The 27,882-nt window shown below is 38.1% G+C and overlaps 1 protein-coding gene across 2 annotated transcripts in view; it reads left to right on the top strand.

Moving 5' to 3' along the window:
• Window positions 1-27,879, top strand: part of TFDP2 (transcription factor Dp-2) — a 53,450-nt gene extending 25,571 nt beyond the window's left edge. The window contains exons 4-13 of one of the 2 annotated variants that reach the window (XM_065640149.1): window positions 1,664-1,767; window positions 4,548-4,669; window positions 7,124-7,171; window positions 8,493-8,655; window positions 9,201-9,347; window positions 11,824-11,892; window positions 12,437-12,588; window positions 15,861-16,027; window positions 19,375-19,480; window positions 20,387-27,879. In XM_065640149.1, coding sequence (XP_065496221.1) covers window positions 1,664-1,767; window positions 4,548-4,669; window positions 7,124-7,171; window positions 8,493-8,655; window positions 9,201-9,347; window positions 11,824-11,892; window positions 12,437-12,588; window positions 15,861-16,027; window positions 19,375-19,480; window positions 20,387-20,570 — 1,262 coding nt within the window. In that variant the 3' untranslated portion in view covers window positions 20,571-27,879. The remainder of the gene's footprint in view (window positions 1-1,663; window positions 1,768-4,547; window positions 4,670-7,123; window positions 7,172-8,492; window positions 8,656-9,200; window positions 9,348-11,823; window positions 11,893-12,436; window positions 12,589-15,860; window positions 16,028-19,374; window positions 19,481-20,386) is intronic. The other variant, XM_065640150.1, reaches the window with a different exon arrangement.
• The last annotated feature ends 3 nt before the right edge of the window (window positions 27,880-27,882 follow it).

Below are 27,882 nucleotides of genomic sequence, written 5' to 3'. Positions count from 1 at the left end.
TAATAGAGCGAGGATTTATTGGGGGAGGTGGGTTACCAGTTTTTAGATGTTATAAGTTCTTTTTTTCTGGATGAGTTAGGTAACTGAATAAATTATTCAATTTATTTAATAAAGAAGCAGCAAGCTTCTTCTGAAGATGTTCTCAGATACAGATCTGCCTTTTGAAAAATTAATGTTAAGTACTAGTGTTACTCAGATGCCAAAGGAATTTGCACAGAATGTTAGAACATCCTTGTCTCAACTTGTAAATATTTCTCATATCTCTTTGCATATGTCTACATCTTTTCTACTTCTGTAGTTACAGAAGATCCTTTAAGTATTCTTTTTTTCTCAATTGCATTGCTTTTGCTTTGTATTACAGAGACATTACACTGAATTTGATTTTCCAGTTACCTCATGGCATAATATAGGTGTACTAAAATAAAAAAACACCACAGTTCAGGACCACCTGAGAAGAGAAAAGTGGGCAGTGGAGAAGAACAGGTTATATGGGAAAAGACCAGGGAACAGAGATGTCAGACACCCCTGAGTCAGCCTGGGGCCATCTGGGCTGGGCTGGGTGTTGGCCAGGTCCTGTGGTAGGAGAGCAGGGCAGGGGTGAACTCTGGGCTCTTCTGAAGGAACCTGTCACCTCAGATGCCTCCGGTTTCTGTCGGCTAGTGTTGGAGAGCATCAGCAGCTCTTCAGGAGCCAGTCCTTGTCCTGACGGCTCATGAGCACAGCTAGGCCCAAGATGACTGCACTGTGAGGCAGTGGTGGCTCTTCCTTATATTTGCCTCCAGATTCTGCCTCCAGACCCACCACTGTTATTCCCCATTTTGAATAAATGGGCGGAGGCATTTGACTGATTGATTCCCAGCTCTCTTGCTTTGAAAGTGTCATAGAAACAGGAGCTGCTGCTGCCACACTGTCCATAGATCAGTGTGTTCACCACTTTGAGTGGCTTGGGTGCACCACTTTGAACACTCGTGGGCTAGTGGTAGTGCTGTGTGACAGTTTTGATTAAGACATTAAGTCTGAATAGTCAAAGCCACAAGATAAGATGTGGAATAGAGGATGAGGAGCAGCATTCGTGAGGCTCTCAGAGGGTGAGTTAGATCAGTAAGCAATCCAGGATCACAAAAATGGTGAACATCTTGGGATGAGAACATGCTGGGATGGCTGCCTTTATCTTGATGTCCAGTGTCCTGCTCAGTTACTTTAGCTAAAGCTGTAAAGATGTCATTTAGTCCATCTGCTCAGTGATGGGCTGTGATACGCTTACTTCACTGGTGTTTGTAGAATACTTCGGGATAGTCAGATGAGGAATGGTTAAGACTCTGAAGATATAAGTAGGATTCGTATGCTGACTAATTTTAATTTTTAATGCTGAGTTATGGCAGGCCGTGTGTTCTTTTTCTTTGTCTTAGGCAAGAAGAAATTGTTTCTGGAAATAAAATACTAACATGTAATTTTAAAGGTAAACTAATGAAGGTGTAGTTTTGTGAGGTGTCCTTGTGATGTCTGCTAAAAAGTCAGGAGGCTGTTATGTGAGAGTGTTGTTTGCACAAGATAAAAGCTAACCTGATTCCAAAATGTTGAAATTATGTGAGAATTAGCCAAAGCGTTATTCATAGGTTACTAAGGCAGTAATTTAAAACTCTCTTTTTACTGCTCTTTTTAGGTAATATTTCAATAATCACATTACCAGTTTCCAGCACCAACTCCCCAACTAAGATTTTGCCAAAAACCCTAGGACCAGTCAATGTGAATGTTGGACCCCAAATGGTAAGTTTTGTAACTTTGCTAATGCTAAGTTGTAACTAGCTGTGGCACTTCCTGCTGATGCGATAGGCACACCCGATAAAGTTGTGAGCAGTGCTGGGAACTTGCCGCTTGCTGCCCCAGCTGCCCCAGCTGCTCCTGTGCACGGGTGTTTGTTACAGTTGCTTTAGATTCAGTCTGTAGGTGTAAATTTGACAGCATTAAGTATTACTGATAAAATGTTCCTGCTTAATTACAAGGATTTAACACATCCTACAGCTGCTCTATTTGCTAAATTAGGATGAGGTTTTATTTTTCTGGTCTATGCTATGCACTGCATTTATGTGATTACTTCGGGCACACTGGTGAGACCTCATCTGGAATATTGTGTCCAGTTCTGGGCCCCTCAGTTCAAGAAGGACAGGGAACTGCTGGAGAGAGTCCAGCGCAGGGCCACAAAGATGATGAAGGGAGTGGAGCATCTCCCTTATGAGGAAAGGCTGAGGGAGCTGGGGCTCTTTAGCTTGGAGAAGAGGAGACTGAGGGGTGACCCCATCAATGTTTATAAATATATAAAGGGTGGGTGTCACAAGGATGGAGCCAGGCTCTTCTCGGTGACAGCCAACAGTAAGACAAGGGGTAATGGGTTCAAGCTGGAACACAAGAGGTTCCACTTAAATTTGAGAAGAAACTTCTCAGTGAGGGTGACAGACACTGGAACAGGCTGCCCAGGGAGGTTGTGGAGTCTCCTTCTCTGGAGACATTCAAAACCTGCCTGGACGCCTTCCTGTGTAACCTCACCTGGGTGTTCCTGCCCTGGCAGGGGAATTGGACTAGATGATCTTTCGAGGTCCCTTCCAATCCCTAACATTCTGTGATTCTGTGAAAAATGTTTGCTGTTAAGATGGAATTAGTCCTTTGTGAACACTCAGTGTAAGACTTCTAGTGAAAGCAAACATTCGATAGTAAATGTAAAAGTGACACAAAAAAGCCCACTGATTTGTTCAGCCGTGACATCTGTGTCCCTGCAGCCCCGAACGTGCAGCTGTGACAGCAGGGGCTGCTGTGCGGGTGCAGGGGTCGGTCTGGGGAGCGGCGGCCGGGCCTGACCCCACTAGGTGGCACCAGGGGACAGAGGACATGGGACAGGCTGCTCCGGAAACACCCCAACTGATTGTGCCACCTCGGTTTGTTACTATGGTTGTCACAAGAAAATTATGAGATTGAACACAAAATACTCTTTTAATGTGTGATTTAGAGCACTGTGAAACCTCAGGGAGGGAGGAATATGGCGAAATACCGTTTCAGCATGCAAAATGTTTAAAATCTTTTCTCCCTGACATGTGTCTACCATATGCTGGCAGAATCGTATGCATATTGCAAATAAATGTTATGTATAGTGTTGCAAGGAATGGATATAAAAAGTTGCTGGATTGATGTTTAATTGAAATATCGCATTACTGATTCTCACATACATCAGTGCTGAACTTAAGCTTTTAAAAATTAATCATTCTGTCACAAAATGTTTCTGACTTTTAGCCAATGTAGCAGTAAGTTGATGGAAGTCGATACCTTTCCTGTGCCTGCATGGTGTGTGTAGAGCAACCAGCCAGGGATCTTTTTCTTCTTCAGTATCAACCAGAAAATATCTAACTTGTACCTGTGTTTTGGTTTTCCTAAATTTCCGTTTTCACTTGTTTCTGTTAGGCTATCCAGCTGCAAAAATAAATAAGATAAATTTATGTCTTTAAGATAAAAATACATACATGTCATCAGAGTGTGGTTTCGGGAGGGATGTGAAATAATGCTCAGCAGAGCTAAGGCAATGGGAAATTCTTCAGACAGCATTTTTTCTACTTGTTTATACAATATCGATGGATACCAAATGAAGTATCTACCCTATACTTACATGGGTGTTGGGTGTTAAATTGTAGAAGAAACTATGAAGTCTAATACAGTAGGTACTCAAAATGTCACTAACGAATGGAGTAAAGTGAAACAATGTTAAAAAAAAAATAAAAAAGGGGGCAAAATAACGTACATGAGTTAAAAGCATTGTCCAAGAAGCTTTGGTTTGAATCTTGCTATACTGAAATCAAAATAATTTAACTTGTGTTTTATTTTAATGATTAACTAATTAATACTGTTTCATTTTTAAATACTAAGTTCCTCAGGGGACCTACTTTAAAGAATGAACTTAGATGTGATTTAAAGTTGAGACCAAATGTCTTAGTGGTAACAACCATCCATAGAATTTCACCAGGTTTGAATAAATGTAAATTCTGTCTGTAATGTGCAGACTTTACATTTAACTCCCTAGGTACAATGTTGTACTATTAGTTTGCCGGAATGCCTTGAGATCTTGTGAATGCTAGAAACGTAGGGAGTATTTTGCCTTTGGTGCCAAAGACAGACAACTGCAAGAGACAAATCTATTGGAAAGCAGGCTTTATTGATTATAGTGATCAAGAAATTGCTTAGACCCTACTCTCTCAAAGAAACAATTAGATGGATACAGAAACAGATCCTATCTGCCATACCTAGTAATTATTTCTGTTTTTCTAGATCTTGTCCCTATGAATAATACAGTAATATGGTACAAAAAGTAGAAAAATTCACAGCATTGTACTTACTTTAATGTATGAAGATCTTCTGATGACATCTCTTGTGTGTATTTTGACTGCAACTTGCATCTGGTACAGAACTGTTATTTTTTTCTCAGTATCATGCTTAATATGAATTTTGGGCTGTGGTAACTTCTGTTTTCTTAAGAGAGCTGTGGTTTTTATTTCTAAATTTCATAGATCATAAGCACATCACAAAGACTGACCAATTCAGGGAGTGTTCTGATTGGGAGCCCGTATAACCCAACTTCAACAATGGTCACACAGACACACATAACGGAAGCTTCTGGCTGGGTCCCAGGGTAAGATTTTTGTTTTATTTAAAGATGAGGATCTGTTCTGATTTTTTTCCCTTATTTACACTGTTGTATCTATATGTTGGCTTACAGCTTCCAGTTCTTGCACAACTAAAAGGAGTATGCTCTCTAGCCTGTTATGCATTTTTGATGTCTGGAGCACGTGAACGCAGAAGTACAAGCACCAGTCACTTCACTATCTGTTTTAATTTTGTTTGATGGCAGTAACTGGTTTTTTGTGAAAATGGAGAGTCACAAATTCATGAGTCCTGTTAAAAGCAGCCTTTATTTTTTTGCATAAGCTCATGGTATATCCAAGTAGCTTTGCTGTTGAGCATATCAGTGGGTGCCAACAGGGTAGAGACTGTCAAAAACATTTCAAGAGGCATTTAAGAATAAATCTCTTATGGAAAATTTAAAATGTAATAAATGTTGTATTTTTATTATTGTATTTTACAGTAGCAACAAGTTTTCATGGGGTTCTGAGGTACTCCAGGGTAACATGACTATCTTGATCTCTTCTAAGGAAATCTGGTCTTTACAGTATTTCATTATTTTTTTTAATACCAGTACTGCTGAGCTATCTCAAGACAGATGTAGTGCTTTGCCTCTGAAAATTAAAAAGTAATTTGTTTCTGTATCTGTGTGAATTTTTCTAAAAAGGTGATCAATGTCATTAGTACCTCTAGCTTTAGAGATGGGAAAATGGAGCATATAGGAAATGGCAGAAATGGGAGTATAATGTTTATACCTTGACTTTCTTCATTCTGTGCTGTAAGCAAGGACTGTCATAGGCTTGTACTTCCCAGTCACTATATTCCCACCATAGAGTAGGTTTTTTTGCTGATTATGTGTTTATCTCCTCAAATACCTTTTGAATCCACTTAGTTCTGATTTTATTTGAAAAAGGAGATGTCAAATATTACCTTGTTTCTGCAAATTTTGTGAAATGTGGAGGCCAGGCAGAAGTTCTTTCAGTGCCCAGAGGAGGCAAAAGCTATAGTGTCTGTTCACATCTTGCTACACCAGAGAATCAAAGCCCATTCGCCTTCTTAAGCTTCATCCAAACCCAGGTGATGGAGATTCCTGGAGAGAAGTGTAGTTGCACTGCATCAACCACCCATCAAGGAGAAGCACCATCTCTCTGTTTGTATACTGGCAAAACTCTAGGCAAAGTATTTCCAATGAGACTAACTTGTTTTGCTGATAAAAAGGAGCAAGATGTTCTCCAGACTGGCTGATCAGTGTTGATCCCTGCAGAAGTCTATACAATAGCTCATATTATCATCTGAAGATCAGAGGTGAGGAAGGGTCTGTGATATTGCTGAACTGAAGCGGCAAACCCTTGCTGAAAACAGTTCCAGAGGACTGCAAGTCCATACTCCTTGCTTCACCCGTCATTTACTCGTCTTCGCCGATTCCACATTGTTTCCAAAATCAAACGAGACAAGAGCATGTTCATTCACAGGGCTCCATACAACCTGTGCCAGCCTGGCATGCTGAGCGGGGACAGCCAGCTGTCCCCTCACTGCTGGGACAGCCCCTGCAGCTGTGTTCAGACCCCCGCGGTGCAGCTCGAGCCGGTAAGGACCATGGACAGAGTCACAGATCCCCTGCTGCTGCCGAGAGCTGCCAATTGCCCAAGCAAACATATGCCGCTTGCACGGCACAGATCGACAAATCCATCGGTTTTGTTCAGCTCCCTTCATAACGTCAGGTTTTTAGCTGCATAAGTATCTGCTGTGAACCCTGGTTTTGAAACTGCAGGGTAACAACGTGAAGTAATTTACCGATGGCTCTCAAGCAATGTACATTGTATTGACTGCAAGAATAAAAGACAAGTTTGGAATGCAACTTCTGAAGTCTGCTTGCTGCAGCTAATAAACAGACCAATACAGAACCCAGCAATGACTGGTGACTGCTACTCCTATGTGAAGTTCATGTCAACTGCTTCTTCAGAGTATCTCTCTTCAGCTCTGTATGCATCAGCTCTAATGTGAACGTGTTTAGTGGTTTTTGTTTAAAGACAGGAAAACATTCAACGTCCTGAAAACATAGGATATATCTTATGTGCTGTTTAAAGGCATTTTTCTTCCACATGGAGGAATTTTAAATAGATGCTGAGCTCCTTTGAAAAATTCCTCCTTTTTGATGGGATTTGGTTATTTAGCTCACATCAGCACTTTCTATAGTTCCAGATGAAATGACTTCCCTAAAATCACACATGCAAAGCATGGTAAAATTGAGAATAGAACTTGTCTGGCAGTGAGTTCAGATAACCTCCAAAGTTTGAACCACCTTCTCTGCAAGTTTGTCAAGCTGTGTGTGCACGCTATTTTCTCCTTTCGGTAAACATGTAACAGCAAGCATTAGTACCCAGCTATGCCCCAAATACATTCTTTTTTTTTGGTCTGGATATATAATGTTATTTTAATCTAAGTTTGAATTGTCTTTTCTTAGAGACAGAAAGCGGACTCGAGAATTTATAGAATCAGACTTTTCAGAAAGGTGAGTATTATTGAATGGTCATACCTGTTTTACTTCTTCAGATCTGCCCTTCAGAGAGATGGGCCTCCAGTTCCCACTTTCAGCAGTTTTCACTCCTCTACATAAAAGCTATCTTGTATGTTATTCCTTGTAGTTATAATTTATTACTCTTTATTACTTCCCGAAAAATGCATTTGCTGTTACAGATGAGTGGGAGCTGTGAAAAACAAATACATCTTCAGAAACAGGATTGTTCTGCTTTTCTGTGTGACAAATACTTGTAAACAGATGTTCTTTTCCTTTGCTTCCAAAATTTCTTTGAATGCATTCAAGGTGGTTTTATTTGTTTACCTATGAGGAGTTACTCACATTGAATAACTACGTAGGAATTAGAAATGGTGGTGTTTCTTTTAGATCTTCTGGTGCTCCTTTCCACTCTTACTTTTCTTCTGTCTTTCTTTCCAGTGTTCAGTTTTCTTAAATACATTCAAAATTTTGAAAAGCATTTTTGTATTTTAATGTTTTCCTTAGCTTGTTGACAGAACTAGGCCTTTTTCTGTAACATTATCGATCTCCCTGAAATATGTTATCAAACCAACTTGTAAAACAGTAATTTTAAAAAACAAACAAACAAAAAAACCACAAACAACAAACAAAAAACCCAAAACCAAAAAACCCACAGAGCTAAGCTTTTTAAAGGCTTCTGTTGAAGTATGCATCCAATTCTAGCTTGTGTGATAAAAGAAATTGTTCCTGGTTTTTTCCATTGCCATTATCTAAGCTCTTGCTTTTCTGGAGGAAGAAAGTGAATGGAAAATAACCCTGACACTTGCCAGTTATTAACTCTGGCACCATAAAAACTAGTGAATATGTACTTACTCTCAGTCTTAACTATATGATGACACAGATATTAAACTTGGTGGTTAGGAGAATTAAGGTACCTTCTGCTGTGTTGTAAATAGGGATGTCTGAGTCTTTCTGTTTGAAGCACAAACATGAGAGTTCCCTGGAAATCTGGCTTCCAGGCACAGAAACACCCTGTGAGATTTCCACCTCTTTTTTTTGGTTGCTCTTTTGTGAAACTACCTAGAGATCAATTAAAAATCCAGGGTTTTTTAAGCATCTGCCCAGTAGCAAAGGGGAAGGGGCTCCAGTGTACTGTTTTACCAACTTGTAAAAATCAAGAAACTGATTCAAAAAAGCAGAATGGTTTTATTTTTCATTTAGGTAGTACATAGTGTCACGAGTCCTGATTCTTGTTGCAAAAGGTAGACATTTTGCTGTGGAACAAAGTAGTTTATTAACATTCAGTGTATTAAAATAATTGCTTTTCTCCTTCCAGTAAGAGAAGCAAAAAAGGAGATAAAAATGGGAAAGGTCTGAGGCATTTTTCAATGAAAGTATGTGAAAAAGTTCAACGCAAAGGAACGACTTCATACAATGAAGTTGCTGATGAGCTGGTATCAGAATTCACAAATTCTAATAGCCACCCAGCTACAGATTCGGTAAGCAAATATGTGTTGAAATTTGTTATACCATTACAAAATTGTCTGGTTTATCATGGAATTCTGTCCCTCCGGTTTCTGCGCTGTCCTGCCACACTCCATACTTCCCTTCACTTACTTAAGTACTACCCAGATATAAAGACTTACTCTTTGAAATTTAAAAATATAGAATTAAAATGAAGAATTGAACTCCCTCTAAATTATACACAAAATAGAGAAGTCTGTGAAAATAATTATCTTTTAAAAAAGGCTACTCTTGTACCCACCATATGTGGTCTTGTCAGGCTTTTCAACTGTAACAGACGTGCCATGGAGGGAATTTGCTGTACCGAGGCTTCAGGCAGACCCAAAGCTTCCATGTGCAACCAGATATGTTCAGGTGGTGCCCAGGTAGCAGCACAGGTGAGGGCACAATGTTTAACGCCACCGACTTGAACCGCAACTTTGGCTTTTTATCTTCTACATATCTATGAAGGATGTGCTCTGTGGGGTTTTTTTCCTCTTTGAATTCTTTTGTGGTAATTAATGCTCCGTTGTTTTCTTAGCAGGCTTATGATCAGAAAAATATTAGACGGAGAGTTTATGATGCCCTTAATGTCCTGATGGCAATGAACATAATTTCAAAGGAGAAGAAGGAAATCAGATGGATCGGCCTTCCTACAAACTCTGCTCAGGAATGTCAGAATCTAGAGGTAAAGTGAAGTAGGTGGGAAATTCTGTACAGGTCACAGGTTGTGGTACTGGGGCTGCTCTACTTCAGAACAGGGTTTTTTCTCAATTTGAACCTGATTGGTTTTGATTCTTGCATACTATGAAAATACAACTTTTGATATTTGAATAAACTGAAAGGATATGTTTATATATGCTTAGTTCAGTTCTATTTAGCATACATTACATGAAGTTAAAAAAAAGCCTGTTTACCTTCCAAAATGGACATTCATCAATTCAGGGATTATTTTTAAGATTAAAGTCTGTAGTAGCCTGAATTAACCAGAAGAAAATCAAAATAATTTATGGTTGCAGTTATGCTTACAAAATGGTATACATTTGAAAGCAGACCAATTTTCTATTTACATCTGTACTTGGAAATGCCATTCAAAGGAAATTAAATTGAAAAATAATTCCTGCTAGGATGTCAAATAATAGTTATGAACTGGCAGGGGAAAATGAAGTTTAACTCATTGGTTATTTCCATTGTTTTTCCAGCAGGCTAAGAGTTACTGTGTTTTTGCAGGGATGCCAGAATTTATGTGCACAAATGTTTGTCCTTCAGGCCAAATGCTCTATAAATAAAAAGCACAAGTTACTGTATTTACTGCAGAGTGCTGTAATGACTGTAAATACATCTTAATATGTATTACATTTGTGATAATCGTGACAGTAAATATCTCAAAAGGTGGGTGGGAGGCCTCTCAAGCACAGAATAATTTTTTTGTGCAGGTTCATTTACATCAATTCTCTTTCTAGATGTGGTAAAAAAAAGCTTTTACTATCCTTGTCCATTACAGCAACTTCGAAAATACATCCACCCAAGGAGTAAGCATATGTTCAATCACGATACTCCAGGATTCTTTTTTTTAAAAAATTATGGATAAATTTCATATGCATTCATGTGAATGCATTGTCTTCAGTATAGGTTATTGTTACAAATACGGAACTTGAATTTCATTGTGTCATCGACAATGATCATAGGCAGTTCACTGTTTCAGGCTTAAATTACATATGCACAAAATGGAAGCCAGGCATATTTCTTTAAAATGTTGCTTCATATGACGTAATAGAAGAGAATAGAAAATAAAGCTGCATTTTCATGGTTTCAAAATCAAAATTCATTTTGCTTTTAAAGCTGTATAAAGTACCAACTCTTCTTACAGTGTAATTCTATAGTAAGATTACCAGTACAAAAATGAGAAATCAGTACAAAAACCTTGTTATGTAGAAGCCATGTCTAAATTATATCTGTACTGTTTATTGGTTTTAAGAGTTACATATTTGGCCCAGCAAAAAAAGTCATCTACTGTGCTCTGAAGGAAGCATTTTAAACATTGAAGTGTGTGTGTGTGGGGGGAACCACCACAAAGCCACATTGTAAATAAAATAGGGGGGTTTAGGCCAGCTAAGTTTTAAAAGACTGCATCATTTAGTTTCAGTGGTTGAATGAAAGGGGAATTATAAGAGTTTAAAATTTTAAAACTGATTTTTAAAATTTTAACACTGATACAGTGCTGGCACCAGGAGGATGATGAGGAAAAAATACCTTTTAAACATTAGGACTACTGTCCAATTCTTTAGTGTTGCCCCAGAACATTATTTAAAATCCTGTTGGTTGGTTGCATCTGCAGTGTCAGTAGGCACCTACTGACAGTACTGTTGCTGTCCCAGACACTGCAGACTTAGGTTGAAGACAGCTTTGCCCCCTAAACTGGCATTAACAACACTGTTGCAAGAACTGATTCTGTGCTCATGTACAAAATGTTGCGTCTACCCCCTTTTTGTTGCTGAAATCTTGTAAGTTTGAGTCTCAATGAATAGTCCAAACAAAAAGTGGAGGTCACTGGAAAGATGCAGGTGCTGATCCTGAGCCCAGTCTCCACACATTTATGTCTGGTAGCTTACAGCTAGGAGAACAGTGGAAGGGACATGCAACATTCCAAAGAGTGGAGGGCAGGAAGGGGGAAAAACAAACCAAACAAAAACCCCACACAAACAAAAAAACATCCACAAAACCAACACCAACCACACAACCCAAAGCAGCCCCTCAAGCAACTGTTTAGTTTGGTGCTAATCAGCACTCAGCGCACAATACAAAAGAGGAATCGGCGAGCAAATAATACAGTCTCTTGTACTAATTGCTTCTTCACTGAAGTTAAAATTTCTGACAAAGGAATAAATTACAGTTTGCCAGACCTGTTTTATGGAGAAACTCACGTGAATATGCAATTAGTCTGTTTGAAAAATAATAAAATATATGGCAAATCGGTAGGGCCAAAAAGACTTGTTCTATTTACTTACCATGCCACGGAATTCACCACCATTTACAAAGCAAGCATGGAGTTCTGTACTGGTGCTAGCACACTGGTGTAGCTCTAAAGCCTGTGCAGTTTGGCACAGTGGAACATACAAGGTAACTAGGTAATTATCTTGATGCATTTACATTTATTTTTTAAGATAGAAAAACAGAAGCGGATTGAAAGGATAAAACAGAAGCGAGCCCAACTACAAGAACTGCTGCTGCAGGTATATTGAATTTTAATTATTTTTATAATAGAAATCATCAAGTGCAAATTCGACATGTTAGAACTTCTGAAGTTCTTTCTAGATTTGTTTAGCAGCTGTGATATACTAGGGAGAAAGGTTTCACACTGGTGACCTTTCTAGATTCTAGTAGGGGGACCTCTTACCCTCACTTTCTGGTTCATTTTTACCTATTGTCAAATAGCATGCTGCATCTGCATGCCACCAGGTGCTGTGGGTGTCTGCTGAAGCTTGGTCAATGTTAGTAGGAATGGGAGCAACTAACTCATGAGTCCCTTTCGTTGACTCCAAGTCCCTGCAGAGTTACCTTCTCTAAGTAGTTCTTAATGGAAAATTTCTTTTAAGTTTGTGTTTAACTCCTGTTTCTGGTGAGCTTCACTAGTGCAAAGAGGAAGTCAGGCCACAACTTACTTTTTGACAGAAAATTACTGGAGGTATTGAGAGTTGGTAAATAAGAGTTATGAAGTTCCACTTGCTCGAAACATTGGTGTCTTTTATTGTCAGTAATCGTTCTTTCTTTCTACAGCAAATAGCATTCAAAAATTTGGTACAAAGAAATCAGCAAAACGAACAACAAAATCAAGGCCCTCCAGCTTTGAACTCAACAATACAGCTGCCTTTCTTAATAGTCAACACTAGCAAAAGAACAGTTATAGACTGCAGCATATCAAGTGATAAGTGAGTATTTATGGAACCAATTTTTAGAATTCTATTTCTTTTGTGGCCTGGAATTTTTCTTTGAACAAATGAGATAAGTTTCTCTAGTTTACTAAAAGTAATTATGTGTTTAATTTTGCTACTGTGACTTCAGGTGGGTGTTGGTTTTGGTTTTTTTGATGTTTAATGCAACTGCAGTAGTAATAGGAATAAGTTTATCAAAATTGCTTTACAGCCACTAGTTAAAACAGGCTGCCTTCCACTGTTGTAAAAGGTACTTGAGACTGACATTTCAAAGAGCATTTACTGCACAGAAGAAATAACTGAATCAAGTTAGATACTAGGACAGCACTAACTTTTAATAAAGCCGTGTGCCAGTGCTTCTGAATTCTTATTCCTCATATGCCATAAATGTATTTACTCAGAAATACAAGGTGATTCATGTGACACAAAAGTAACATCCTAGAGGTGATAACAACTTTGAAAGTGTCTTTTAATAGCAAAAAGGTTGTACCTAGCTCTTAGAAGGAAAGAAAGGAAGGATATTATTTAGAAATTTGAAATCTTGTCTTTGCAAGCAAATTGCTATAATTGCACTCTTATCTTAATCTTCCACTTAGGTACTTCTGGGTGCTTGCGTTCTTCATCCTGTGAAAATATGGCTAAAAGTATGAGGCACTGTTATGTTAACTGTTTATCGGATCACAACTAGTTTATTAGCTGAAAATAGCTGGCTTTGCTTTAATGCTGTAGATTATACAGATTTCACTCTGTGGCATACAAATCCCATACTGGAGTTCAGGTCAATTAGCATACAGCAAAAATAGACACTCTGCAGTAAGCTAAGCACCAACATGGAAAAAAGCAATACTATTAAAAGTTGAATTTTTGTAGCAAATTAGACTGAATTCAAATACATTCTGTGACAAAACTTTTGAACATTCCCATCAGCACTGCAGTTCAGCAAGTTGGGAACTTTAGGATCAGTATTGATTCGGCTTAACTATACTCTTCTTCTATTGGCATCCTATATAGTTTTTACTGCATTTTTAAACAGTGCTCTATATTTAGGTTTGAAGTATTTAAGAAGTTGGACAATTTCATACTGAAACCTCAGAACTGCTGCTTTGAAGTTGTCAGAGATTAAACTGGCATTTGGGATCTAGAGAAGTGTAACATGCTTCTACGATCTCAAATTGTAAGAAAACACTACTACTAGAAATAAGCACACCAAAATTATTTAAGTTGTTGATATTTCAGTTTATATAACTGAGCTTCAGTATTACTGTCATCTGGAGATCATTAAGTGTACAACCCAAATTAAACAAGCTTTCCACTGCGGTTATTACTTGTGCAACTGATTAGTGGCAGCAGCAGCATGCAGATAAACAGTGCCAGGAACTGCTAGTGTTTAAACCACTGGTACATGCATCTGCTAAATAAGGCAGCTGGCAAAAGTGGTTACTCAGTTTGGAGAATTCAGATTCTCTAGTATGTTGGAGAGTATTTGCACTGCCTAATCCCATCACTGGTCAACTGGAGTGCTTGCCCTTCAGTTGCTTTCAACCTCAGTTAATAACTCACTGTTGTAATGGGCTTCCATTTGCCTTTCTTCTAAAAAACAGTTATATAAACCATTGATTGGTCAGTATCTGTGATGCAACAGCAGGTGATGTTAGAAAGTCTCGTGAACAGATAAGCTTACAGCCACTCAAAATTATATTTACAGAGGATCTTCCAAAACAAAATACTTGCTTGGAAAAAAAAAAGGTACATATCAGAGGGATTTAGCGTCATGAGGAACATAAGTTTGTGTCTTCTAAGTTTTTTCCTATGCAAGAACAGGCTTTATTCAGCCAAAACAGAATGAAATTTCTCATGTGTGAAACAAAGAGGTTATTGGGCAAGTTTTGTTTAGAGTTTGAGAAGGCAGAGAGTGCCAAGCAGCATACTGGGAATGACATTTCTGAAGTTGGAGTAAAGAAAAGTACAGTCTTCAGAGAAAAATGAAGAAGTTAAAAATTATGTTGAAAAGATGAGGAACCTGAACAGAAAAAATTAATTTAGTGTATATGGTGCTTCTATATAAATGTTGTAGGTCTTAAGAAAGAAAAGTAAAGGAAACAGAATACCTAGTTTTAAACACACATTCAGACGCAATAGATGTATCAGAAATTAGAACATCTCTGTTCTAACAGGAAATGCAGATGATTTTGCCATTGGAGATACAATGCTGTACATTAGAAGAAATGTGTAGGAAGTAGACCCTTGTACCCTCAGAGAAAGTAGTACCTGCAAGAGCAGAAAATCTAGATTAAATTCATTGTTGACAATTACACCTAGTACAAAGCATGTAGATTTCTAGATGAAAATTTTCTCTATAGGTACAAAAGAAGTAACTTTTCCAAACTTACTGGATCAGGTATAAAAAAAAAATCAGTATTAAAAAAGCCTATCAAGAAAATCCACGTGACATGACCTTGGAGAGCTAATGGAAGCCCCACCAGTGAGTTATCTTTTAAAGATCGTACTTCATGGATGGGTTGCTTTTCCAGAGATAGAGGTTTTGTCAGTAGAGGTCAATGAGGTACTGAGAACTGGCTTTATATTGTAATCCCTAGACTAGTGCTGTCCTGGCTTTGAATGGCCTGTGATCATAGCATAAGGCCAGTCTAGATGCCTTGGTAAAGCTATATTAAGTTTATGTCACTATTTCAATTTTTATATGCAATGAAACACATTTTGAGAGTCCTGCAGCAGGAACGGTAGGTCACGAACATACAGGACTCTGAACAGACTGCATTGCTAGCTGCATGCAAAAAAGCCAAGTTCTACCAAGGTAAATAGGTCAGTTCACAGGAGGAGTGATGCACATTAGAACAGAAAGTGGAATGTAAAAGAAGGAAAAACAAAATAGTTATTTTGGTGACAGGGCTGCAGGTAACCTTTAAAAGTATTGGATTTAGTACAAGAGAAGGTTACTGTTTAGTAAGGCCTCCCTCTTCCCCTTTGAATCTGTTAAATGAGGTAGAAAATTTTAGACTTTCTTCCTGCAGTGGTGAAGTTACTTTAATTGAGAAAGTGCCATTTTAAACCCTGTAGGCATGCCAGTCACACAAACAGAAGAGGAAAAGCAGTTGATTTTTTTTTTGCTTGAGGACTTTTCACAGATAACGAATAATCTAGACAATAACCTCAGTGCATACCAAAAAAAAAAAAAAAAAGAAAAATAGGCAAAAAAAGCATAGTTGTGCTCTTTTCAAAACCATCTCACTTTGACTTTTTACATGCAGATTCGAATACCTCTTTAATTTCGACAACACTTTTGAGATTCACGATGACAGTGAGGTGCTGAAGAGGATGGGAATGTCCTTTGGGCTTGAGGCAGGCAAATGTTCAGCTGAGGACCTAAGAACTGCAAAATCACTGGTGCCAAAAGCTTTAGAAGGCTACATCACAGGTAAGTTAGAGGAGACTTTTAAATATTGTTCCTGATCAAATCCATAACATTAGTTAACAGAACAAATTTAATGATACTAACTTACATAGGTGTGTAACATTTGAAATGTATGAGCGCTAGTAGGGTTGGTACAAAAATGAGTTATTTTACAGTTAGTTTTGGAAGAACTATCACGGTTGTCGTGTAAACTTAATTAACACTGATTTATAACAACAAACTTCTGAGGGAGCTGCTTTATGAAGAAATTATTTCTTAAATAACTAAATTGACACTAAGAACAGATTTTCATGGGTTAGTATTAATTTTTAATAACTGCAGATGTGTGGAGGAGCAAACTGGAAGAAGGCAGCTCTTCCCAAGTTAGGGAAGAAAAGGAAAGAAAAAGAGCATCTTGAACTGGTTGAGTGTAATCCACAGGTGACCCAGCTGCATTCACATGTTACTTTGCCTGAGGTAGGGTGAGCTCTGCTAGGAATTCTCCACATCTGTGTCTGTGTAGACACGCGCTCAGTGTACTCTCAGTCTGTGGGTGGTGAGCTCTCCAGTGTAATTTCCGCACTGACTTCACATGTAAAACAAAGATGGTTGGATAAAACACAGGGCCAGCAGGTGCCATCTGAGAACTGAGCTGCTCTGTATAACGCAAGAGGCTCCAAAGAGTTCCAAAATGGATGTCCCATGCAGAGGCTTCTACCTCCCCTATGCTCATTGTTTAACCAGGTCACACTTAAATAGATTCAAACCTAGATCTCCCTCAGTGTTGCATCATTGGACTAGAGCTGCTAAAATTTATAATCACTTGCTTTAGTTATTGTCAGACTGCATCCTTCTTGCTCGACACAAAGCTTAAAATTAGCCCAAGATTTTTCAAGTTTCTGGAGGGGCTTCATTTGTAAAGGAAGTGTTACCCAATGGATTACTGAATACAGACCTTCATTTTTGAGGGAAGTGGGAACAAAGCTGTTGCCCTGACTTCTCTACTAACTAGGCTTTGGTCTTGTTTAAATTACAGTAGTATAAAACTGTGTCTTTCACACAGGGAGGTTGGAAACTTCAAATATTTGACTTAATTTTTAAAAAATTTTCCTAAAGTTAACTCTCTTCTGTTGGCAACATTTAATCTTCAGGATATTTTAAATGCAGGGTTTATATTAAAAATGATATTTTGTTCTGGTAAGAAAAATATAGTTAAGTAATCAGGAAGCTGAACATGTTGGTTTGTATTCTTGATTTTACTATGTGAGGGAATTAAGAATGAAACAGTTGCTTAACATTTATGATGTCAAAACACTGCTGGATATAAATCAGAATTTAGTTACATTCACTGAAATTAGTACATTTTAAATACCTTAGTATTTCATATTAACACCATAAACAAAAATATTATATCTATCTTAAATGATGTTTGTAACACGTTTTTCTGTTGCTTGACTCTCATAATTGATGCAGACTTCTAAAACTGACATGATTTGATCTTGTTTCCCAAAAGGGAGCAGGAGAACACAGCAGCTTAACTATAACTTATAGTAAAAGTTAACCTTAAAGTGTTGCTTTAGCTAAATCAGTAATTCAGAAAAAATGATAGACATACAACAGACTGCACTGCAACCACAAGACTTGCCAGCTCTTACCATGGAAAGAGCAATGTTATTTCTAAGCACCAGATTAAGATGGCATCCCAGGGTCATACTCCTAATTACACATTGCTACCCATTTCTTCATTTTGACACAGTTACTTTCCTCTGCCCTCTTAATGAGCTGGTTCAGGGTACAAAACTGCAGGCTTTTTATCTGGCAGATGAGTTTCTGACAATTTAGCGTGTAGAACTATCTAGCTAAGGACTCAAACTGGAATAGTTCAAGTGTAGAGGAGGACAAAAAGAAATATGGAACTGATTGCGATAAGCATAAACTCTTGTAGAACCATATCCAAAGTAACATCCTGTGCCTTTTAAGCCATGCATCTGTATGTCCGGTATTTAATGCAAAACCAAGTCCTGCCTTCGTCAGCTGAGTCTTCACTCCTAGAAAGGAGACTACAGATGAGAAAAAGCAGGAAATAAAAGTTCTGGGGCACTAATAGTTGCGGTAACACCATCCCACTTGTGTGTATCCCACTAGGGCAGTGGGCAGAGAAAGTGATGCAGTTTAGGACCTCCAGATTACACCACTTGTTATTCGTCCCTGCATGAAGAAGTGCTCTGTGATGTACCTGCATAATAAGCCTGGACTGGAAAGTGGGCTGGAGTTAGAACTGAAGAGATAAGAGTATCAATTGAATGAATGAGCTCGTTCAGCTATCATCAGTAATCCTGTGCAGCACTTCTACTTGTGCATTAATGACTCAAGGCTAGTGCAGGTATTCCTTTACAGCCTTCTCATGTAAAGTACAAATCTCTACCAAGTCTATCTACTGAAAGAAATGTCTAGTTCATAACAAGGATGCCACTCTTAGATTGGACTGTACCACCTTTGGAAGTTTTTTCCAAGCTGTTGTCCCTGGTTCCTACGTGTAGCTGTTAGTAATTTATCTGCTCTGCTAGAAGTAGTAAGGCTTCTCATTGTAGGCAGACTTCTATTTTGACATTCCTTTCCAGACAGCAAATGGCTTCTTAAACTCCCCATCTTTCACAAACTTCCTCTTTTCCCTGGCTCCTCAGAGCCCACTGGAAAATAAAATTTAGAAATGTAGGGCAACTAAAGTATAAAGCAGGGATATGCATCTATGAACCTTCTTTCTGCCTTATGCATAAAATCCATACTTTACCTTGCTCTTCAAAAAAAAAACCTATTATCCCAAAATGTTAATAAAATGCAAGATTACTAGCAGTGACTTGTTATTCTTCTGGAATATTAAGCATGTGCATACAGGTACATTCCTTCAAAAGACCAGGAAACAACACTGATACCTCTCTAATCCACTTCATTAACGTAAGTACAACACAGATATTCCACACGGTTTGGCCTCCTCCTGTGAAGACTGGAGACTGTCAGAACATGTTCTCTGTAAAAACAAACCTGCATTTAGGGCAATCTTAATGAAAGCCATCCAGCTATGTCCATATTCAACTATTCTTGTCTATTCCAGCCTCACAGATCACCCTAAAGCTGCCAGTTATTAGTGGTTTGTGCTGTGTTCCAAAGCTTCTGCTAACAAGTCTCCACAGCACAAAACAAAGTACCCTGTGAATCCCCATGGACAAAGAGCCAATTTACGTGGCTGTGACAACCTCCTTAAAACAGTCCCTGTGCTAGGCAGTACGCTGTCAAGAGAATGCAAAGTTTAAGATTGTAGAAGGAAGAAAAAATGAAGTAACTATCGTAAATACAATTATGGTGTCTTCTAGATATGTCTGCAGGATTTTCATGGATTAACCAAGGGTTACTTTCAAGTTCAGCACAAGCAGTTTCACAGTTAGAGGTAGCAGGAGGCACTTCGGATGCTAAATCAAGGTAAATAAAATTTTTTTTTTATTCAAAGAAAGCAACATATGCTTGTGGTACTTTCAGTAACATCACTATTTCATACTGTTTACATGCAGGAAATGAGATGTTTTCTATTATTGTTGATTTTTGATTTTTAAAAAGTCTCTTATTCTGTCTTCCTTGATAATTATATTTGAAAGGTCAAATCAATATGCTTTGAATTTTGAACACACTAGCTATTTTGTATCTGTGTTTCAAAAGAATAGAATCACTTCCAAGCCTTTCTTATTAAAAGAGTTTTTCTGATTAACCTTAAATTCCGGCCTGGGCATGAACTACAAATAGGTAATTACATGTGGAAAAAGCCTGACAGTATAATACTTTGGAAGACTACAAAAGACTGTTCAGTGTCTAAATGCACTACTGCTTAAGCTTTCATGAAAGATGTTTAGTCCACAGAGTCTAATAATAATTTTAAATTAAAAACTAACCAGCAACCAACCACCACCACCAAAAACCCAATCAAAAAAAATCCCTCAACAACCATATGTTGCTTGGAGGTTACATGTACCTTAAAAAAATGGAAGGAGGGGTTATTCTGGAACGGATTCTTCCTCATGGCATTTAATAGCTTAATTTAATATTCCAAACATTTCCATGTATTGACAAAAGTGTGATGGTTTTATTCTTTAAGCTTTCTTCAGCTTGAGCAATTCTACTAGTACCAAAAAAAAAAAAGCCACGCAATAACCTTTATGCAACTTTCCAATATTTTAGCAGTTTTCATAACTATTAGCTGTGTTAAATGTGAAGCTTTTGGATTTTTCCTTGTTAGTAGCATTTATGTAACTAAAGGAAAAGCTGAGGCCAAAAAGAAAGCTTAAAACTTCCTGAGAAATCCTCTAAACTTCGACATTTCTGTTGTTTTGATAGTGAGAATCCAGGGTTGTGTTTGGATGCTGAAGTGGCCTTAGCAATCGGGCAGATTCTTGCCCCTAGCAGTCAACAGTCCAGCAGCGCAGCATCACGCTACTCTGAGTCACGGGGAGAAACTCCATGCTCATTCAATGATGAAGATGAAGAGGATGAAGATGAGGATTCTTCCTCCCCAGAATAAGGACAGTAGAAAATGGAATATACAAAATGCTGCTCATAAATATTCTGAACAGGAGTTCCTGTTCGGATTTTACTTAAGTTTCTTGCCTTGGTTTCCACTGTGTTCAGTAAAGCAAAATGGAAGCTTCAAAGCAGATTCATCCACAGCTGAAACTGAAAACTTTTTGTAACTGAACACAGAGCGACATGCAGACACAGTGCAAAGTGGGTTTCTATCAGCTATAACCAAGGAAAAGAACAAAGTCCCTGGAGACTGGGCAAAGTAAACATCAAGTTCACATTTTCCATTTTGGGACATTCTGTCTCAAGTCTGTCTTCCCCTTATCTTTACCAGATGGTGAAGAAAACAGAGTCAGTCAACAAATGCCAATTCTTGCATTGTCTTTTGGCTGTGCTACCTTTAGAAAAAGGGGGAGAGAGCACACGTGAATGTGCTAAAATAGCTATTTAAAACTATCTTATATGAAAATTGTTCTAGGGAAAAGGGGCTGTTAGAATGTTTGCTTTTTTCTGTTCAACTTGCTGTATAGAAGATTCTTAAAGTAATATAAATTGCAAGTGATTAAATGAATCTTGAAATAGTTTAAATCCATTTTAGATACTCTAAAACACTAGGTATGTCTCTTGAAAGGTTCATAAGTTCATTTATACTGCAGATCTAATTTATTATAAATGATTATACTTAGCCATTATTAAACTGTCAGGATAAAAACAGCAGTATTCTCTGCACCAGCTTTTTTCAAGGAAAAAAAGTTCAAAAATTGTATTTCTATATTATAGTGTATCCAGTATAGCTCCTCCTTTACTGTTCTAACTCTGTAATCCCTTTGATTTTATAGCATGTGTTGTGTTTTTTTTAAGAAGGCCTTTATGTTAAGGATCTCAGGCAGCATGTTTTCAAGCAGCATTTTCAAATTTAGGGTGGGCAGGTCACATAACTCTCAAAGTCATAGGTTGAGGTTCTTACGAAAAAAATTAAATTTCAACAACCCATAATTTCATGTTTTGCATTCTTGTCAGCTTGGATTATGATAAACTAACTTGCTTAAAATGATCCCCTGTGGCACTCACCTTGATGTGCCTTTGAAAAATAGTAGTATCAAACCACTTCTTAAAATAATTTGTGGTGAAAACCACACAACGTGAATCCCATTTGAAGCGTTAAATTAGACTTGCAACAGGAGGTTCCGTGTTCTGTAGTTAACGTCACATCCAATCATAAAGACCTTTGAAAAAAAAACAAAAAAAACCAAAACCAAAGCAAAATACACTGTACTCTTCCCATGGTGTTCTAACATTCAGTATTTTAACTAGTCTTGAAGTAAATACCTAGTCTCGAAGTTAACTATTTTTAATTAGGTAAATCTAGTTTAAAATAGTGATACTTCTTTTTAGTTTTTATACTGCATGTAAATAGTTGACCTGCTGCTGAGTACCAGTGTGTTCGCTCTCAGAGCTCCATGATGTTGGCTCTGTTATTTAGGTATGAGATCAGGCAGCATGTAATACATTTGCTTGAGCAATGTATCCCTGGGGGTCCTGTGGCCGTTACTCCAGCGCAGCGTGGGGTAAGTCCACGTGCTGTTGTACAGACAAACCTGCACTCAGGCAGCAAGCCTGAGCTAATGAGGTAAACTGAGGCTCCAGCTGAAAAGCTCCCTGGCTGTCGCACAGGAGTTGGCACACGCCTGGCTGCAGATAGGACAGGTAAAACCGTGAGGAGCGTACAAGCACGCCTGCGTGTTTGCATTAAAAATTTAGAAACTTTTTACAGATAGTTGGAACTCCTGCATTTGAGAGACAGGGCAGCACCATTATTTAGGTACAGCTCTTGACTGAGCAAGTAGACCTATCTTACACAAACAAGTTGCAAATGCACAAATTAAAAGAATTCTTACATGCCTACCGTGTTACTCACCCTCTGGGCAAGACTGTTAAGACTGTCCTGTGCTCACAGCTCACAGGCAACACCAGTCTAAGGGATTTACACCACCTCACTTCAACCAAATCTGTAACACTACCTCTACAGGAAGAAAAGCTTTACAAATACAAAATAATAAATAATATGCTTGCTGAGTCAATGCACTTGATTGACGTGGCTTACTTGTGAAATAAGAGGAGGAGAAGGTAACAGATACCGCAGGCATACTACTATGGAATTGTCAGCTTCATAAATGACATTTCATTCAAACAGATAATTGCTTTTATTCTTAAAAACCCATTGTTTTCTTAAAAACTTTTGGTCAGCATTTATTGGAGAAGGCAGATCAAAGATACCTGATACATGCAGGATCGTAAGGAACTCTTAAAGAGGGGAACATTTTCTAAAGTTATTATTTCCCCCTCCCCACCACATTAGGGGCACATTTAACTTTATACTTTCTTCACATTTCCCACTCAAGATCTATGTAAAAAGAAAAATGCTTTTTATTAGCAGTCAGTGTACCTTCTGCTTTACAGGAGGGAGATATTCAGTGATATCTTCCTTCCATTGATATCCATGTCCTTCAAAGCAGCAGATTACACAACTACTTGCTTGTTGGCAAACTTCAAACTATCATCTTTTAACATAAATAATAATCTAGGAGCACATAACATTTATTTAGACAGTTGAACTAACTCTTTAAAAATTATTTTTCTGAAACTATGAAGTTGAATACAAAGGACAAAACAAGTTAGAACATTTCAAAGATACTTCAAAAGGAAATTATTTCCTTGGGATTCTTTGTGCCAAGTTCCAGTTAAGAATGAACTGCAACTAAAGCACTGTGGTCTTGTGGTTACACTAAATTATGGGAACCAGGAGAATTTTACACCTTAACCAGCCATAGTCACTTGTGTATGATCTCAGGCAAGCCTTTCAATCACTCTTGTTGATCTTAGCTGACATATTAAAAAAAAACCACCAACCAAAACACAAAACCAACAGGTACATGTAAGACCTCACAAAATGCAGCTGTTGCATCTGAATTGAGCTCTCACCAACTATGAGCAACAAAGGGATTGAGAATATTAAGCAACCACACAGCTCCCCCTAAGCTAATGGCAGGTGTGTGGGAGGGCTGCTCTCCCTCTGGGAGCCAGCAGCAGGTACTTGCTGGAATTAAACGGTCAGCAGCATGACTGGTTTTCCCATTTTCTATTCAGTTACCATCAGCCCCTCCTGTCTCGTGCAACACTCAACATCCATTGGTATGAAACAAGTAGCAACCGGTACTAGATGGTATCTCTTCTTATAAGACAAAGTTCACATTTACATGCATGTCATGTTTCTGAGCATGTAAATGCTCTACATAGATTGCAGTAAACAGCTTTATTTCTGGACTTACTTTATAGCGCTTGAAAAATCTAAATTTGACTTGGAAAAAACTCATCAGCACCACAAACTAGACAAAAAAAAAATCTGAGTGGGAGACAGCATTTTTCTATTTTGTGGAAATCTGACATAATGTTTGTGGATTTTGGTTTTTAAAATTGTATTAAGGTGTGCCAGTCTTCTCATTTCAACACTGGAATTAATGGCAATAATCCACCCAATCTAAGAAAGTGTATATATTTAAAAACTAATACCAGTTTAACTGAAGGCAGGATTTTAACCAACTTCATTAAACCTAGTACATGCCACACTGTAGATAGTTCTATTTTGGCTGAGGGTTTTGGTTAGTTTGAACTATAGCTTAAAAATGCTCCAAATCCTTTTGAGCTGCTGGAAATTCCTGAGTACACAGAATACCCACAGAAAGACTTGTGCTGATCAGCTAAGTCAGCCTGAAGTAACAGTATGTAAAAAGGCCTAATAACCACATTTTAATTTTTAAGAAGACGACCAAACCAACCAACCACAAGTTCATACATAAAATGCTTGAATTTAGCGTTCTACAGGTAAGGTTTTAAACGTCAAGTGCTCATTCTTCTGACCATATCCACCGTTTTAATTCAAGCACACAGCTGAAACTTAATCACATTTGAACACTGGGAAATACTAATTTTTATAATTAACTGGCTCTGTTCAGCTGAAAATAATCCAGGCAGTTTATTGAGAAGACTTTCCTTTCGGTCAGTTAAAGACATTTGGGGGTTGGATTCATTTAAAAACAAAGCTAGTAACCACAGGCTATGGTATATAGTAAACAAACAAAACAAGCTATTTTCTGACCAACCCACCTAGTTTATATCTTTTCATTACAAGACTCTCTCAGGGACATAAGTATTTTAAATAACCAGATATAAAGCAGCTGAGAAAAGGCTATATGAGCTTTTTAAAGTTTTTATTTAAAAAGTTCTAGTAATAGTCATACTTCGAGGTGACATCCTTCTGCTTTACTACAAGCTTAATTAGTTTTATAGAAATAAATGCTGCAGTTGAGTTACTCCAAGGCCTGGTATATTGTACAGCTGAAGGTGTCTAAACCTTCAGCCCTGGGAAACGGTGCCTGTTGCAGCATTACTGATGACCAGGGAGGAGGCTAAGGACTGTTGGTCTGTTTGTGGAGTTTGGTTTTTTTTTAAAAGATGCTACTTCTTGAATTCTGACTTATGTCTAGAGGCAATATGCTAATAAATCATTTGTAATTTCTGATTATCACACATCTACTCTTGCAAGCATGTTAACAGCTCTAAATACTTATTTTTTTTTTGCTGGCAGGTGTTCATATAACCAAATCCTGATACCGTGAAAATTCCTGAAACTCTCATTCCTTAGACTTAACCAAGTTCCCGAATCAGCTGGTGCTGACAGTTAGGTGAGGAAATGCTCATAAAAGCAGTCTGACAGTAACGACTGAAGGCGCTGTTTATCGCAGCTGCTCAGAGAGTGCATATTCATTATACATCTTTAATGCTCACACCTTGTCTGGCCTACCCCAAAGATCAGGCAAAACCAAAATGTTTTCTTTCTGCTTACATCTTTTTTGACAGTACCCAAGAATCCAACATTTAGGATATCCACCTAAGCTGCAGGACACAACAAATCCTTGTACAAAATTGTGCAGAAGAAACATCTAACCATCCAAATCCCGGGAGAAAGCCCCCCACTTAGGAACAATATGGAGCAAATGAATAACTTAATTTTTTTCCTTTCTCCAATAAGAGCAGCAGGCTCTGTGTCTCTGTAAGAAGGCCATAATTCCAAGCAGATGCAGCAACCTCCCAGCAGCCCAGATGTGCAGCTCTTAGTATTGGCTAGAATAAGTGGCAACTATTTCATCTGCTGACTCCTCTAAATGCCATTCTTAAACACTCAGTGCTCTCCAGGCCTAGGCAGTTTAGATATATCAACACCAGGGGACAGCAGGATGCAGCTATGTAAAACTTCAGTTGTATATATAAATCAAATTCATCTATGCAGTATATAGGAATCTTTTTCTGAGACAAAATAGGTCTCTAAGTGTGACTTCTTTTTAGCCTATTCTTATTATCCAGGCTGAAACAGAAATGAATCCCTAGCACTGTCTGGTTCTTATGCCTTCCATGAAGCAGCAATGGCACCACCCATAAGACCGAGGCAGTTCTAGAGGAAAAAATCACCACATATCCATAGCCCTTCCCATTGACATTTTTAGGTCACATACAATTATTCTGAACAGCCACAAATGTTAAAACATTGACCAGAAAAAAGTAAGTCCACAAAATTGGTCTCCATTTTTTCTGATGGTTTTGTTAAATCCCTAACGTAAATTTAACAATTAGTAGCTTTGGTTACACTAATGAGAGATTAAGTGGATCTCCCAGAATTTCCCTCAAAAAACACCAGCTGAATCACAACCCATCACACAAGTTTCTGGCACATTCCCTGGTCTCTAAAGCCAGGCTGTATATATGAAAAATACTTCAGAGAATATATGCAAATGTTACGACACTGCATCTCACAAGCACCTACTGTGAAAAAATTAATCCTAGTTTGAACTAACCTGTAAGAACTTGAGTATGAGTTCATCCTCATTCCTCAGCTCCTGGCTGCAAATAGCACCCTGGGACCCCGGCCCCAGCCCTTGTGCGTATCGTATCCCCCGCGCTGTCTGCAGTAAGTGCCGGCAGGCGCCGGCACCGTTTGTACCCGCTGCACATCCGCTGGCACTTCTTTCTGCTCTGGCAATAGCTCGACCCCCTAGCACTGAGCTAACGCTGACGTGCACAACCCACGTTACAGAGCCACCGCAACGTGCAGTGTGCGATAAGACGGCAGCTCCATCCGTCCATCTGTCCCCCCGCCACAGTAGCACTTTTAAAAATCTATATTCTGCATGGAAGCAAGTTGTGGAGACACTTCCTTTTTCTATTTAAAATGCAGGAACCACTTGAAGGTCCATTAACTTTTAAATTAATGGAGACTTTTTTTTTTTTTTTAAAGAACATGGAGAAAGCTATTTTTATGACCTCGTTCAATGCTGAACTCAAAGGAGGGTTTGTAAATGTGGTAGGTGGGAAGAAAATAAGCACTGACAAATCCATTTTATGAGGATGCTAACTATATGGGATTTGAAGTTTTAATTAATTTTTTAATCCACTCTTATTCTCCCCTCCCCCAACATATGTATTGGCATAAAGTGTCACACAAACACTTTGGCAGAAATTTTTCTCCCTTCTGCTTAACTCCCATGTCTTTGGGAACGTCAAAGTTGCCCATTCATCTTTTAAACAACTTCCTGCATATTCCTGAGTTCTCCATAGATTGCTTTCCAGATACCTTTAAATTATAAACTAAAGTTTTATTTTTGCAGAAAGACTGCTATTAAGCTACGCTGATTTTTTTTGTCCTGATCAAATAGTGTTAATTTCTACTACCACATTGTACATGGCTAGGAGTAGTGTAAAAAAGAATGTGGTAGTATTATATGTGCGTTAAACACTGACAAAGGTATAAAGAAAAATATATATACAAAGTTTTACCTTCCTAATAGGAACACTGGCATTCGCAAATAGTATATTTGAACCAATAGGAAATATTACTTTGAAGTAGCAAACACTTTGTAAATAAAAACTTGTTATTTTTTTAATGGAAATTTTATAGAAGAAGCTATTTCTGTATACTCAATTGATCCTATGTTTACTGAAAATGCTGCAAGTGTGAATTGTACATTGCAAAACGGGGGTGGGGAGCAAACAGCTCTGACTGAAGTGAAAACTATGTCCGCTTGGGAGAAAAACATCCAGCTGTCTGTGAACAGGCATGTAAAACGTAACTGTAGAAGAACTGAATAAAAGAATTTCAAGGCAACAGGATTGGGCTTGTTTTTGCAAAAAACACTGTGGAAAAAAAGTTGCTGAGGGTTAATGTTGATGGTATATGTACCTCATAAAAAAATCGAACAACA

Source organism: Caloenas nicobarica, chromosome 8, assembly GCF_036013445.1.
Source record: "Caloenas nicobarica isolate bCalNic1 chromosome 8, bCalNic1.hap1, whole genome shotgun sequence".
Classification (NCBI taxonomy): Eukaryota; Metazoa; Chordata; class Aves; order Columbiformes; family Columbidae; genus Caloenas; species Caloenas nicobarica.
The sequence above is the reverse complement of the archived record's forward strand: the minus strand, read 5'-3'. Positions and strand labels throughout refer to the sequence as shown.